This window comes from Macaca mulatta, chromosome 5 (assembly GCF_049350105.2).
Source record: "Macaca mulatta isolate MMU2019108-1 chromosome 5, T2T-MMU8v2.0, whole genome shotgun sequence".
Classification (NCBI taxonomy): domain Eukaryota; kingdom Metazoa; phylum Chordata; class Mammalia; order Primates; family Cercopithecidae; genus Macaca; species Macaca mulatta.
This window is the reverse complement of record NC_133410.1, coordinates 162,308,030-162,323,370: the sequence shown is the minus strand read 5'-3', so window position 1 is coordinate 162,323,370 and position 15,341 is coordinate 162,308,030. Positions and strand designations below refer to the sequence as shown.

General features: G+C 40.7%; 1 protein-coding gene across 2 annotated transcripts in view; it reads left to right on the top strand.

Annotated features, from left to right (window-relative positions):
- RNF175 (ring finger protein 175) overlaps positions 1-15,341 on the top strand; it is a 49,842-nt gene that overhangs the window by 33,121 nt on the left and 1,380 nt on the right. For both annotated transcript variants that reach the window (XM_001088194.5, XM_078002381.1), the window contains 4 exons: positions 3,427-3,534; positions 6,596-6,716; positions 11,260-11,393; positions 14,332-14,433. In XM_001088194.5, the coding sequence (XP_001088194.1) occupies positions 3,427-3,534; positions 6,596-6,716; positions 11,260-11,393; positions 14,332-14,433 (465 nt within the window). The remainder of the gene's footprint in view (positions 1-3,426; positions 3,535-6,595; positions 6,717-11,259; positions 11,394-14,331; positions 14,434-15,341) is intronic.

Below are 15,341 nucleotides of genomic sequence, written 5' to 3'. Positions count from 1 at the left end.
TGTATTTCTGTGAGAATGGTTTGCCTATCCACTGTATAATGAATTACCCTACCTAAAGGCAGTGTTTTTGTGCACTTCAGTTCATGCAATGCAGAGGAACTTTATTACAAGAAATACCCAAATGCTGCCTTATTACCCTTTATGGCTTGCATATGTCCACTCTCTTTCCCATGCCCAAAGCATGTCCTCTCAGCTTCTTCCTGCCTGCACAACTCCAAGCCCTAAAGGATAGTCGTCTTAGAGTCAAGAGGCTCCACTGACATTACAAAGCAAACTTAGCTGCCATTTGAAGAGACATCAGTGAGCAAGGTGAAGTAGGGCCTCTTCTAGAAGAGCAGTCAGGATGGAGCTCCTGTGCGTAAGAGGCAATAGGCCCCAGAATTATCATGGATCTTTGCTTACTTATTGTATTACAGGTGAGTCACATTTTAACTATCTTCCATTTGGAAGCAGAGGACTTCATTACAGGTGAGGGGAGCTGGGTGAAGAAATCAGCATTGCTGTAGAAGGCAGACCTGAGAGCAGTGGAGAGGAGTGCTGGAGAGCACCAGCAGTTCAAAGCCTACTGTTCCTCTCTGAGAGCACATCAAGCTGTTGTTTCAGGATAGGGTGCCCAGAGAAGGGGAAGTGAATTTCCTCTCAACTACAGTTGGTTTGTCTGGCAAGCAGTGAAGTTCAGAGTCAGAAATAAGCCACACACGTGGTGGCTCATGCCTGTAATCCCAGCACTTTGGGAGGCCGAAGTGGGTGGATCGCCTGAGGTCAGGAGTTTGAGACCAGCCTAGCCAACATGGTGAAGTCCTGTCTCGACTAAAAATACAAAAATTAGCCAGGTGTGGTGGCAGGTGCTTGTAATCCCAGCTACTCAGGAGGCTGAGGCAGGAGAATCACTTGAACCCAGAGGCAGAGGCTGCAGTGAGCCAGGATCACGCCATTGCACTCCAGCCTGGGCAACAGAGCAAGACTCTACCTCAAACACACACACACACACACACACACACACACACAAACACTAGCCACAAAGAGCTGGGCTGGATCACATCAAATCCAACCCAAGACCAAGCTTTTCTTTTGGAGGCTGCTCTGAAGCAGTTACACAATCTCCTATCTGGCTTATCTGCCTTACAGTGTAAGTCTGGGTAGCGAGGAAGTTCTGGACTCTACTGATCCTGAAAATAGGTTCCCCAAATAAGCATGGAAATGGCAGGAGAAGGGGGACTTGAGATTTGGAAAATCGAACACATCCATAACAGTGATATGACATATTGAGCATTTAGTGTGCCAAGTCAATAAACATCAATACATTAGCTCACACAATCTTCACAATAACTTTAGGAGCTAGTGTTATCATCCTCACGTTATAAATTAGACAATCATAGGAAGGAATGCCAAGTAAATTGACCAAAGTCTCATGGGCAGTAAGCAGCAAAGCCCTGGATCAGACCAAAGAACTACTTGGCTACAAAGCTCCTGCTCCCAAAAGCATGCTATGGCTTCATTCACTCAACAAACCGCTTTGCACAGAGAAACCCTGCCGTTTAAAGGTTATTAGTCCTAGAACATCTCTAATGCTGGCAGAAGTTTGAGAGAGGCCCCTTCAGGCAGGGAGATGGGTCACCAGTGTGTGTGGAGTTCAAGGAACCATATTCTGGTACTGGCAGGCGTTGGGGGCCCAGTAGAGGGGACCTTCTCAGAGCTTGCCTGTTTCTCCATCATCACCACTTTTAGCAACATAAACTTCTGCCTTGATCTGGCTGCTCTGAGCAATGATCTAAGCTGCTCAGTACTGACAAATGAAAAGAACCCATGGCTCGAGAGTCACTGTGGCAGAAAGACCCCAAAAGCCTTCTCTGGCTTCCTTTTGAGGCCACACAGCCTCACAGTAATTTGAGCAAACTTCTGCAGCCCATGCAAGTTTCTGTCTCTACATAGCTCACCCCTGCCCACTCCCCCATGCAGCTCACCCCTGCCCACTCCCCCACGTAGCTCACCCCTGCCCACTCCCCCATGTAGCTCACCCCTGCCTACTGCCCCCCGGGGCAGGATCACACCTGGTGGAGGAGGTGGCAGCACAGACTGTCCTTGAATATCAGTTGCTTGAAGTGCAGAAGGCATTTCACCATAGAAGTGATGTATATGACAACTCATTTCATGGGCTAGCCCATAACCCATTTAAACCATAATGTTTAGAAGATCCCTTCTGACTGGAACTCAGTGAAACAGAGCACCTATTAAAATCACATTGAAACCTTACACTAGTAATATCATAGATATTAAGCATTTGGTACAGTGGCTCCAACAGGGAGTGAGCGGGGGGAGGTGAGAGAGTCAGAGACAGGGCTCGGGGCTTGGGGGTGAGAGGGTGGGGCTAAATCTCTGGAACAAGATTCCGAATGCAGTTTGGGACGAAAGGCAGAAAAGAGACTCCAAGAGGATGTGCAGGGAAAGGGTTGTGAGGCAAACAGGGCCTTCTGCCATTGCACACCCTTGTAAGCAGCATTCCAGCCACCTCTTCATTTTCTTTGAGCAACAAAGATAAGCCCCCAGCTTTTCCATCTACCACCTCTTGTACCAATGGGCATAGCCCCTCTGCTGTGGCCCTCCAAGAATGGAACTGGGCTCCCAACCTCTTCCCCCGTCTTCCTAGACATGAAGCTGTCACGTGGTCCTTGTAGTTTTTTTCTAAGGGCCTTTACTGCCAGTGAAAAAGGAAACCAGCAGAGGGGAGGGCTTCCTTCTATATTCTCTCCAATCACCCTCCATCCTCATCCTTTTCCTTCTCCACTTAGACCCTTTGGGAACAAGGAAAGGCCTTAGAAGGTCACAGAGGGTGCTGGGGTACACACAGGACCCTTCCACACAGCAGAAGGAAGTAGCCTGGGGCACCCGTCATTTCATCCCCTGGGCTAGGGGAGGGCTCTTTGGGTGGAGGGGAAATGGGATGAGGGCTGGGCCCACTATTGGTGATATCTGCACTGGGGCTGGGGAAAAAGGGGCAACGGAACAAGAGGGAAGAAAAACTCCTGGGGAAGAAGGTCTGGACTTCCCTTTGACTTCTCATCCCACTTTTTGTTCACCTCCAAGGCACTCCTGCTGAAACCACTCAAGCTTAACCCTAGGACCAAATGAGAAGGGGGTGGTGTGGGGAGGCAGGGTCCCAGAAAAAGTAACCTTTCCTGAAGGCTATTTTTAAGTGAAGCATCTGAGGGATGTAGACAAATTTAAAAAGAATTCACATATGCATATACACAGAAACACATAAGCATGATAGTTCTATTCATATAATGCTTATTGCTATACATATCTGTTCTGTGTGTTATAAATATAATTTTAGAAACTAAAAACTGATTTATAAGTCTTTGAAAAAGCCAAAATATTTTCTAATAATGCCACGTTCTGTGTTTCTCCCCATTTTTCACTCCACAGGTTGGTCTACAAATGGTTTCTTTTGATCTACAAACTCAGCTATGCATTTGGTGTTGTGGGTTACTTGGCGATCATGTTTACAATGTGTGGATTCAATCTGTTTTTCAAGTAAGTGTCTCCAATTAAGACATTAATATCTCCAAGCACTTGCGTGGCACACTCACCTGGTCATGTTCTCTTAATCCGGAAGCATCTGGCCCTACAATTTTCCATGCACACATGTTTTATAGTACATATCCACACATAGTCTTGTCTGGGGAAAACCAATAGAAAGGGAAGAAAGAAGCACCCTACAAAATAATTTTTTAAAATTAGGAGCTTTAAGGAGAATTTATATTGGGTCTGCAAATTTAAAAGATTACTATTAAGAGTGGACCTACAATTGTGCTAGAGTAATTCTTACTAAACTAATTTCTCTTCTACGAAATTCTCAAGTACCTAGATCTCCTTTTATATATATCTTCTTATCTAAAACCACTAGAATTATGTTGTCCAATATAGTAGCCACTAGCTTATGTGACTAATGAACACCTAAAATATGAAATAAGATGTACTGTAGGTGTAAAATACATACTGAATTTCAAAGACTTACATAAAAAACATTTTTATATCAATTACATTTTGAAATGATAGAATTTAAATGTATCAGTGAGATTAATTTCACCTGTTTTTTGTTGTTGTTGTTGTTTGACATATTAAATGCACCTACAGAAAATTTAAAATTGTATTTGTGACTGTATTTCCATTGGACAGTACTGCTCTCTTGAATTTGGTTTCTGATAGTCATGAAATGCCTTGTGTTGGGGATACTTGGAAAAGGAGGAAAAGTGAATGCTTAGAAATTGCAAGAGGCTGGGTGCCATGGCTCGTGCCTGTAATCCCAGCTACTTGGGAGGCAGAGGTGGGAGGATTGCTTGAGGCCAGGAGTTCAAGACCAGCCTGGGCAACATGGCCAGACCTTGTCTCAAAAATAATTTTAATTGGAAAAAAATATAAGCTGGGAAACCAAATAAACAAATAAAAAAGATTTGAAGGATAGAAAACATGTCGATATCTATTGTTTAATAGATTGGGAGTTTTAAAAAAGAAATTGAAAGAGAAGTAAAGGTATAAAAGAGCAAGAAAGTCTAGGGAGAGACAAAGAAAGTTGGGATAACCACTACTTTGACTAGAGCTGTGCTCCCACTTAAGGTGGTTGCTGAGACATGCTGTGGATGGCATTCTCAGGGGCACAACTGAGGCTGAGTAACCAGCCTGTGTCCTGGAAAGGGGATTGAAGACATACCACACTATGGTATGCAAAGCGTACCTATGGAAAGCAGCTCAAATACAAATCCCCCAGAATAGCTCTCACATCAAAGTTACTCTAAACTTCTGGGACCATAACAGAAATTGAAAAGGAGAGATCATCAATCCTTTACTCAGAAAATAGGGAAGGCAGTTGGAGGGAGAGTCAGCCCTGGGTGAAAGGGCTCTCCCTAGGGCAGTGTAGCAATCTGATTTTATAAGCATTTCATAAAACTTTCAGAGTGGGAGCATCTAACATTTTCTAGCAGAAAAGGGGTAGAAAGTAATTGTACAGATCTATTATTGCTAGGCTAGGATATAGAAAGACACTGTAATATCTTTGTTAACATACTCTCTATACTGGTTTATTTAGTGAACATAAAAATACTCATAAGAATTTTTTTGAAATCACTAGGAACGATAGCTGTTCCAAGACTATTACCTCATAAGATTTCAAGATCCTCATTCATGAATTTTCCTACAGTAAGGCATACCAAAAACTTAACCCTTCAGAAAAGTAACTATTCTGTTTTCACTACTTGATGATTATCATTGTATTAAGCTTTTTTCCTAGGGCCACAAGTGTGTTACTGTACTTTTTATCAATAAAATTATAAATACATATTTCCCTGGACATGGAGGGAAGATACTCTTCATTTCCCCCACTGTCCTAATTCTCAGATATACCCAGACAAATCCTGAAAGGATGAAGCTACCACATGTGTTGGAAGCCTCAGTTCATATCACCCAAAAATCTGTACCTTCTAAATCTACAAAGCTGTCTGCCTTCACCATTTCTTCCTGCAATGAACAGAAAACAGAAATAGGTTTTAGAGACAGACTACCCAACTCTTGTCCACACTTTCCTCCCTTCCCTGAATCAATCAGAACCACCAAGGCTCACTGCTGGTATTTGAGATTGTTTTATAGATAGAGCAAAACAAATGTGCAATTATTTAGATTCACAAATTAAATTTAGGGCACATTATTCACTTTTAAAAGAGATCTTTCGATTAAGAGAAAAAAAAAACTGGGTGGGGGGATGATCACAAAGAATCCTGGTATAATTGAAATGTGATTTAACTTGCAAAAAGTTTTTTTCAGTTTGTACATAGCAACTCTGGCATGGTAATCAAGGGCTTCAAGATATGAGCTTGATTTGTGGTTTTGTGATGTACCAATTGTTGTGTCAAGCAAATAATGTTTTCTAAGTCTCCATGTTTTCACATGCAAAGTGGGGGTGATAATATCTATCTCAAGCACTTGTTAGGAAAGATCATTGGAAAGCATTTTACAAAAATCTAAGTTATACAGCAGACATACTCAATCCTTGCTGTATTAAAGAATCAATCACTGACAAGCTCTTCAAAAATACTGCTGTCCAGACCCCAACCCAGATCAACTAAACTCCAGTCCTTGGTGGTGGGCCCATGTGTCAATGTGCTTTTAAATTTTCCCGGGTGATTCTAATCTATGTTTAGGGCTGAGAACTATTGCTCTAGTACTTTTTAATGTTATCTACCCATTGGAGTTACCTGGGGTGTGGCCTGGAGATGGAAACTGTTACAAGCTGCTGAGGCCTACCTGTAGCTGAGCCTGAAACCACTGGTCAGAGTCAGCTTGTCTAGGCACTGCAGTCCTAAGAAGCGCTTGAAAGCTGTCTCAAGAATTCCTTTGTCCAGTTGGCACTGAGTGCTACAATTTGAGGGAAATTTAGAGAATTTTAAATTATTTCATTTAAAAAAAGAAAAATCAAACAAAAAAATGAAAAAAAAATACTCACAAGGTTCTCTTAGATACTATCAACAGGAAATATTTTCCAAACTCCAGCTGTTTTGAAATATGCCACATTCTTATTTCCTTATACTGTTGTTTTCAACAGAATCAAAGCTAGAGATTCCATGGATTTTGGTATTGTGTCTTTGTTCTACGGCCTCTACTATGGAGTAATGGGGAGAGACTTTGCCGAGATCTGCTCAGACTACATGGCTTCCACTATAGGGGTAAGTGTTGCTTTCATTTTCTGAAACCATTTATGACACGTGGAGAAATGGTCTCATCTTACATGTCGCATCCATTTTCAGAAATAAATAAGTCTTTCTCCATATACTGATTACCGTTTCCTTTGGAACTATTTTAGTTCACTTAGCCCAGTTGTTCCCTGAATTCTCCTTGCATCAAAACATTGTCTCTGTTAATTAATTGGAAAATACATGTCATATGTATATAGGATACTTGTGGAATAAGGCATCTTTTAAAATAAAATATGCAAATTATTTGTGTTATTGTATCTAGCACACTCCAATTGCCAACATTTAAGGATTAGTAAAACATTAACAATAACTAAAACCTTTTAGCTCTGTCTGAAACACTGTCTAATGCAAATAAAAACTATATTTGATGCTGCATAAAACAGTTCAGAATCAACAGTGCCTCTGGGTAATACTTATAAATACCAGTTACATTATATAGCATAGAAGTACAAGATATAAAAAGTGTGCTAGATGTATTCTGACTCTATACTATTACCTAGAATTTTTTTAATCCCTAACAGTTGTTTTTCTTTTCTTTTTTTGAACTCTTTTAAGATTAAAATTCAGAATGGACATACTTTCTAGTTAGATGTATTCCTGATTCAGATATCAAGGGCATTTATCTGTGTCTGACTCATGCATATCTCCTAAAAACTTACAAACTAAGAGCTCTAGGAATGACTTAGTAGTTTCAAGAATTCCACATCTCTGTCCTCTATGTGTGTCTCCTGGTACACAGCCAGATGTGAAGTGGAAAATGAGTGTAAAGCAAAGACATGGAAACAACCCAAATGCCCATCAATGATAGACTGGATAAAGAAAGTGTGGTACATATACACCATGGAATACTATGCAGCCATAAAAAGGAATGAGATCATGTCCTTTGCAAGGACATGGATGGAGCTAGAAGCCATTATCCTCAGCAAACTAACACAGGACCAGAAAACCGAACACTGCCTGTTCTCACGTGTACATGGGAGCTGAACAATGAGAACAGATGGACACAGGGAGGGGAACAACACACACTGAGGCCTGTCAGGGGAGCGGGAGGGAGAGCATCAGGAAAAACAGCTAAGGCATGTGGGTCTTAATACCTAGCTGATGGGTTGATAGGTGCAGCAAACCACCATGGCACACATTTGCCTATGCAACAAACCTGCACATGTATCCTAGAACTTTAAATTAAATTAATTTTTTTTAAAAAAAAGAAAAAAAAAACGTAAGTAGTAAGAAAAGGGTGAACTTTTAGAGTGTTCCGTCCATTTCTGGAGCAGGACCTAAGTGGCTATGACCTTGACTTCCTCCCCACCGCATTTGTCCTTCCCCTCCACCATAGGCTCTATCTTACTCTTTTCCTAAAGCCTGCAACCCAAATTCTGTGGTGAAATGCTGGAACAATACAACTGCCTTTCTTATAAGGTTTAATGTGAGCACAGGAAGGAGCATTTTAATTCCCAGTTTCTCCAACAAAAAACAGAAGTTATACTCCTTGGAAAATTCCCAAAGCCTCTTGTGTTTATGGACAGAAAAGGAAGATTAGAATTATATGTGGCTGTTCTCAAGTGGACCAGGAAGAAGAGACTTTACCTGGCAAGACAACCAAGTCTGTAAGCACCAGCTTTTGGGAAACTTCTCACCTGATCCAACCCGACCAGTTCTTAACATCTTGTCATCCTGTCTGTTTATTCCAGCTACCAAATCTACAAAAACCACTGCCTCAAGCCATGGGTACAGCCACCAGTGACTTGGATTAATGAGGGATTGTGTGTGTGTGTGTGTGTGTGTGTGCGCGCGCTTGTGTGTCCACAGACACTTGCGCATGTTCTTGTGACTGAGGTAAGGAGATACAATCTCCATTCCCATATCAGTGCCTAAGCCCCACACCAGAGCAAGTAAGTCAGAATCTCTGGGAGTAGAACCAGTACATCTGCTTCCAAAAAAAAAAAAAAAAAAAAAAGTCCTTAGGAAAAGGAATGAGCTATTAAGCCATCCAAACCATGGGGTGAATCTTAAACGCATGTTGCTGAGTGAGAGAAGCCAGTCTGAAAAGGCTCCGTCCTGTGTGACTGCATCCTGTACAACTGCATCCTATATGACACTTTAGAAAAGGCGCAACTATAGAGTTGCTGAACAGATCCGTGGTTGCCAAGGCTTTAGGGAAGGAGCATGGTTGAATAGGTGAAGCACAGGAAATTTAGAGTGGTGAAACTCTTCTGTGTGATACGATAATGGTGGATACATAACAACTATACATTTGTCAAAATCCATAGAAAGTGTGAACCTTAAATTTATGAAAATTTAAAAAATAATTTAGGAAGTCAGAGAATCCAAGGATAGAATTCAGATCATGCCAAAAGAATCTAACCATATTAAAAATGTGTGAAATAACCTCATTGAAAGGGGTGGGAAAAAAAGGTGCTGACCTAAGTAACTTTGAAATGAATGGAGATCATAAGACTAAAAACAAAAGAAACTGTGTCATAAGCACTGTACTCTAGTTGATAAAGTTGTTGCTGACAAGGCTATGGGTTAACAATTTTGATACCACCATACATGTATTCTGTAATTATAATTGTTTAGCTTAATATAGATATAATGGATACATATAGAAATATTTACAGATATGTGTGTGTATCTGTGTGTGTGTGTGTATGTGTGTTAGTATGTACAGATGAATTCCTTGCTCTGTCAGCTAAGAGGTCCTAGGGACAATGACACCCCAGCAACAGTGAACATACAGAGTGTCCAGATCTTGTTTTCTAATATCATTTTACAATAAAAGGAACTGGGGCTCTTTGAAGAAATGGCTGATTATAGGTCTGAGCGAAGAATACACAATATAAGCCTGGAGCGTCTCATAGTGACCAAAAGCAAGAAAATGCTAAAAACAAAACAAAAGATCTCCACAGTGATTGGGGATATATCAAAGAGACACAGGGGCCAACTGAAAGAGCTCCCAATGGCCAAAGCTGGAATTTGAGCAACAAAATAGTAATAGTAGTAGTATTGGGTTATAACCCAAAGCATAAAATAAATATCCATGAGTCCACATTGATATCAATAAATGACTGAATAAATAAGTGGAAGAGAATAGTCAAATCTGTGCAGAAGAATTCCATATAATTTATGTAAATTCTCCTCCCTTAAAGAGGTTGTGATGATTAAATTTTAGAGTCAATTTGCCTATGCTATGAGACTCATTTGTTTGGTAAAATCACTAGTCTAGATGTTGATGCAAAGATATTTTGCAGATATGATTAACATCTGTAATCAATTGACTTTACATGAAGGAGATTACCCTTAATACTCCACATAGACCTCAGCCAATCAGTCAAAGGCCTTAAAAGCAAAAACTGAGGCTTCCTAGAGAAAAAGAAATTCTGCCTCAAGACTGCAACATCAATCTTGCCAGAGTTTCCAACCTGCTGGCCTGCCAACCTGCCCTGCAAATTTCTGACTTGCCCACAAATGTGTGGGCCAATTCCTTAAAATCAGTCTAATAATAATATAGGGAAACTAGATATGTGGTATATAGCCAATCTCTGTACTATTTTTGTATCTTTTCTTTAAACCTAAAACTATTATAAAATAATTTTCTTTGGGGAAAAAAAAAAAAAAAAAAAAGCTTCTTAGGGATTCTAATATGCTGCCAATATTGAGAACCACTCCTTATCCACAGTACGGGAAGATGCAGATATCCCAAGGTGAAGTTCTAAATGCATTGCCTTCCAATGGTGATTACTCAGCGTGCATCCAATTAAAACATGGGGATTTAAATGACAGAGAGATGCCTAGGTTTACTCCAGAGATCTGAGTCAGAATCTCCAGGACAATAAAGGGAAAGGCCAATCTATGGATTAACTCAAAGGCTTCCTCTGAAGCTTCCTCTTAACTCCAGCCCTGGATAAAAATGATTCCTGTGAAAGGATTCCTCAATGTGGAGGTTAGATGAGAGGTTATAATTGGCCATGTGCTTTGGGTCCATTTGGAATTCAATGGGTTTTTGCCTGGAAACCTTAACCCCTCTGTAGCATTCTTCTTACAGGAAACGGTGTTTCACATTCTAAACCATCTTAGAAGCAGTGGAGATTCTTTTTTTTTTTTTTTTTTTTTTTTTTTTTTTTTGAGATGGAGTCTTGCTCTGCCACCCAGTCTAGAGTGCAGTGGTGCAATCTCGGCTTATTGTAACCTCCGCCTCCTGGGTTCAACCAATTCTCCTGACTCAGCCTCCCGAGTAGCTGGGATTACAGGCGCCCACCACTGCACCTGGCTAATTTTTTTGTATTTTTAGTAGAGAGAGGGTTTCACCATGTTGGCCAGGCTGGTCTCGAACTCCTGGCCTTGTGATCTACCTGCCTCAGCCTCCCAAAGTGCTGGGATTACAGGCATGGGCCACCATGCCTGGCCACAGTGGAGATTCTATGTGCGAAGGGCTGCCTGTCCCAGTGCCTGGCATTCAGAGAGTGGCATGTGCTCTCCTTTCCGACTCTGCTCTGTCCATTTCCTCTGATAGTTCTACAGTGTCAGCGGGTTGCCTACAAGGAGCTTATCAGACAATATCTGTGCAGTCTGTGGGCAGAAGATCATTGTGGAGCTTGATGAAGAAGGGCTCATTGAGAACACCTACCAGCTTTCCTGTAATCATGTGTATCCTTTTCAAAGGAAATCGTTTGGCCTTCAGCAACCCTCCTTCTTTCCTCCTTGTCTTCCTCCTGTCCCCATCTCCTCCATCTTGCTTACCTTCCATGCCCAAACCCCAATCCTTTATCCTCCCGCCCGGTCTTTCTTTTTGGGTCTTTCTGCTGAATAATGAACTGCCAATTAAGGTGAACCTCCTCCTCCTCCAGTAATTTCCTTTTTAAAGAGGACTGTTAATGCCACATAGACAGGAAGGCAGTATCTGAGCAGGGTGCTAGCAGGGGAAATTGGTTGAAGTCATAAGCAAGCAGATAGCCAAGAAAGATCAGGGAAAGAAGGGGTTTGGAGGTGAGAAAAAGAGTGAAGTATCAGGTGCAGGGGGAATCTTAAGACTATCCAAGTGGAGCCCCAGGTCTGAATCTTAGCAGACCAAGAAATACAAAGAGTGCTTTGCCTAGAAATAATCCTAGGAACCTACCTGTGGCAACAGTAGTCTTGGGGACAGCCAAGGGAGGAAACCAAGCCTTCTCAACTTCAGTCTTTAGAAGAAGATACAGCCACAGGCAGCAAGACACCCTGGATTACAAAAGCAGGGACCAAAATTTGGACATTTGTTCTTGGACCATTGGGCTCCTTTACCAATGGGTTCTATCCCAAATAGCTATCCATTGGCTGAGGGATCTTCGTATGATAGGAATCAGATGGCCTGGGCTTGGAAACCAGCATTCTATGGGGACTCCAGTAACCATTAAGGAAAACCGCAATGTGCTGAAAAATGCTGGCATCGAGACCCCTGAACAAATCAACCTGTGTTGCCTGAACATGTATGGATACTACTTTTGCTATGGATACCAAAGTTAGGCTTAGGTTGGCCAATCGCCAGTATTTTAATTCTTCCTAAATACAAAAAAGGGCATCATTTATCTTTATTTTATAGTACAGTATCAATTTAATAATGTCCTCGCTATGTAGCCAGTTAGTTCAAAGCTCTGGCATTATGAGATGGTTAAACCATCTGTCTTTTGCCTAAATCTCACTTAATTTAGTCACTCATACCTCGGTGTCCAGTACCTATGATTCAATTCTGTTTAATCTGGACAGTTTCCACTTATTCAATCCTGAGAGTAAAACCTGGACCAAATGCATCTCAAAAGTAATAGGAACCTTTACTCCAACACATAAGACTTAAAATCTTAAGGGAAGAAACACAAAGATACCCCTTTGTGGATTTCTGTAGTGTTTTTTTCAGTGTGATACCTTTCCCAAAAAATTCATTCTTTGTAGCAATTTTCCAAGTCTGGCCCTAGTTTTAAATATGATTTATTTTTCAAATGTTGGAACAGAGCCCCTTCTGCCATTTGCAAATGGAAATATTTTCTCTCTCCACCTTTAAAAGCCCTTAGGGATTGTTGTACATGTGTGCATATATAATCTAAAATGTAGTCACCTTTAAATTTGCTTTTCAGGGAGTATTATTAATGGCCCATTTTAGCATGAGTCATATTGGTGAGAAATGGGCAAATATGAGTCATATTAACAAGGATGGGTTATCTGAGTCTTGCTCTGCAGCAGTTCTGCCAGTGTGGAAGTTTTTCAGCATTGAGATTTTGAAAATGAAAAAGAACATTAGAGAGAATGTGGACATTTCAGTGCTGGCTCAATGGCTCCTGAATTCTGTACCTCTGTGGAAGATGGAGCTGTATTCCAGCCCTTTTGAATGAAAGGTTGTTTGAGTTTTGGTTCAAAATCTTTGTTATAATACACCACTTTATTTTAAAGCATATTGCAAAAATGACCCCAATCCCAAGAACAAAATAATGGAAACTCCTGGTTACACTGAAATTTAATACTGAGGAGTTATATACATGGCCTTGACTTGCTACACCTCCAAGCTCCTCCATTTGTTAGGGAGGGAACTTCTACATCGTTGCTGTTCACCTGGGTGTGTAGCAGGCCAGTCAGATCATGTGATCTTGGCCCAGAAAGTCACATGGGGAGCAGCGATTGTAGAAATAAACAAATCAATAGGATGGATTTCATTATAGTTCATTTTGCCCAAATCCATAGTATCAGGGAACATGGAAATATATATTTCCAAAAATAATCAGTTTTGAAGGAGTCATTCAAATGTTCATTCAATAAATATTTCTTAGGCATGGCTTAAGGTGCTGAGGACACTGAAATGAATGAGACAGAGTCCTACAGGTAACACATGGTCTAGGAGAAACATGTAAGTGCCAAAAGTCGTGCCACACTAGAGTAAGTCCCTGGTGCTGTGAGAACACTTGGGGTCACTCTCAAGTTTGGGGAAAAAGGGTCAGACTTTCTGGACCAGGAGATGTATATAAATGGATCTGTAAATGCCTAGAGTTTGAGAAGTTAAGTTTAGTAGGCATATATTCTATTAAATATAATTGGCTCCTTATTAGTACTTTTAAAAGTCAAGAAAAAAATTATGAAGTTAATAGAAATATTTGTAACTTTATGACCACAGATAATTTTAACTTGTCTAACTGTCTAAGACAAGTCTGATTACATGAAGCTAATGAATAATGCACAAAAAGTAGAACGGAGAAATGCTTCAGTAAATGCATGAGAAATGCACAATAACAGGTGGGGAAGTATAACAATACACTTATGGAAGACATCACTGTAAAGGGAAAAAAAAAAGGACTCACATTCTTTATCTAATCTAATTCTTACCAGAATCAAGTGAGGCAAGAAGGCCAAGAAGCTAAGTAAATTCCTCAGGGTCATAAAGCGAATGCAGCTGTGACTCCAAGCTCACTGTCATTGTCAGGTCCCTTACAGAGCCTCCCGAAAAAAGCGATGTGCCTCATCAAGTCTTGACTCCACCACTAGACCCCGAAGATGGGACCATTTCATACCATCATGAACCAGACATTGCCTTTTCATATCTACAAGCCTCCCTAACAAGATGCTTCAGCTTTCATGAATTCTGCATCCGAGGTTGGTGTATCGTTGGGAAAAAGCAGACTTGCCCTTACTGCAAAGAGAAGGTTGATTTGAAGAGGATGATCAGTAATCCGTATCCTTTAAAACAAAAAGGTTATAAGAGATTATCTTGAATGTTTCTGGGGATATGTTCTTCAATGAAAATTTTCAGTATTTTTGTATAGTTCCAGCAGAAAATTTCCTGTTTTCCCTAACCATCTATTTCAAAATGATTTATGGTCTCTTTTCTCCTCTGTGCCTATATTACTATTCTGGTTAGAAAATTAAATGCCAGAGAACATTCCACTCTTTATGTTCTATATTTTCCACATTAAGGGCTGTAGTGGAAATGTGATGAGACATTGCATCACATTTGATGGATGAATAAATGGGTGAATTGGATGGGTGGGTGGATAGGTGCATAAATAGAAAAATTGGAATTGAAATTTTAAAAGCTGAAATGTGAACTAGAGTACCGAAAACTATTTTTTAAATATGTTAGGGTGTACCAAATTTTATTATTCCCAGAAATGAGTAGTTATTTCCCCATCTGGATTTTGGCTTTTTAAATTCCATGCCATGCATCATCTCTTCTTAGGCCAAACACTAGTGATAACAATATTGAAAAGAAATAAAGATCTACAGAGTTGGTCAGCTTCTGGCAGCAGCTGAGATTTGTATAGACATCAGAGATGCACAACAGAATAAAGTCAAGTCACATTAAGGTCGCAGGAAGGTAATGACCCCCACCTGGCGCTAACTAGAAAGACTTAGTCTTCAACCTCACTATCTCAAGACCATAGTATATCTTGTTCAGGAAGCGGGGTGGGAATGGAATTAAAACATATCCTCCCTTAAGCAGAAGAGCCCTGAGAGGTTGGCATCAACCTGCCAAGTACTATCTCTTCTCTAAGAGACAGCCTTTCTGTACTTTCTAAGTAACAGTCAGCTAAATTTTACTATGCTAAAGGAATCACCTTCCTTGCTCTCTGCTCCCCTGTT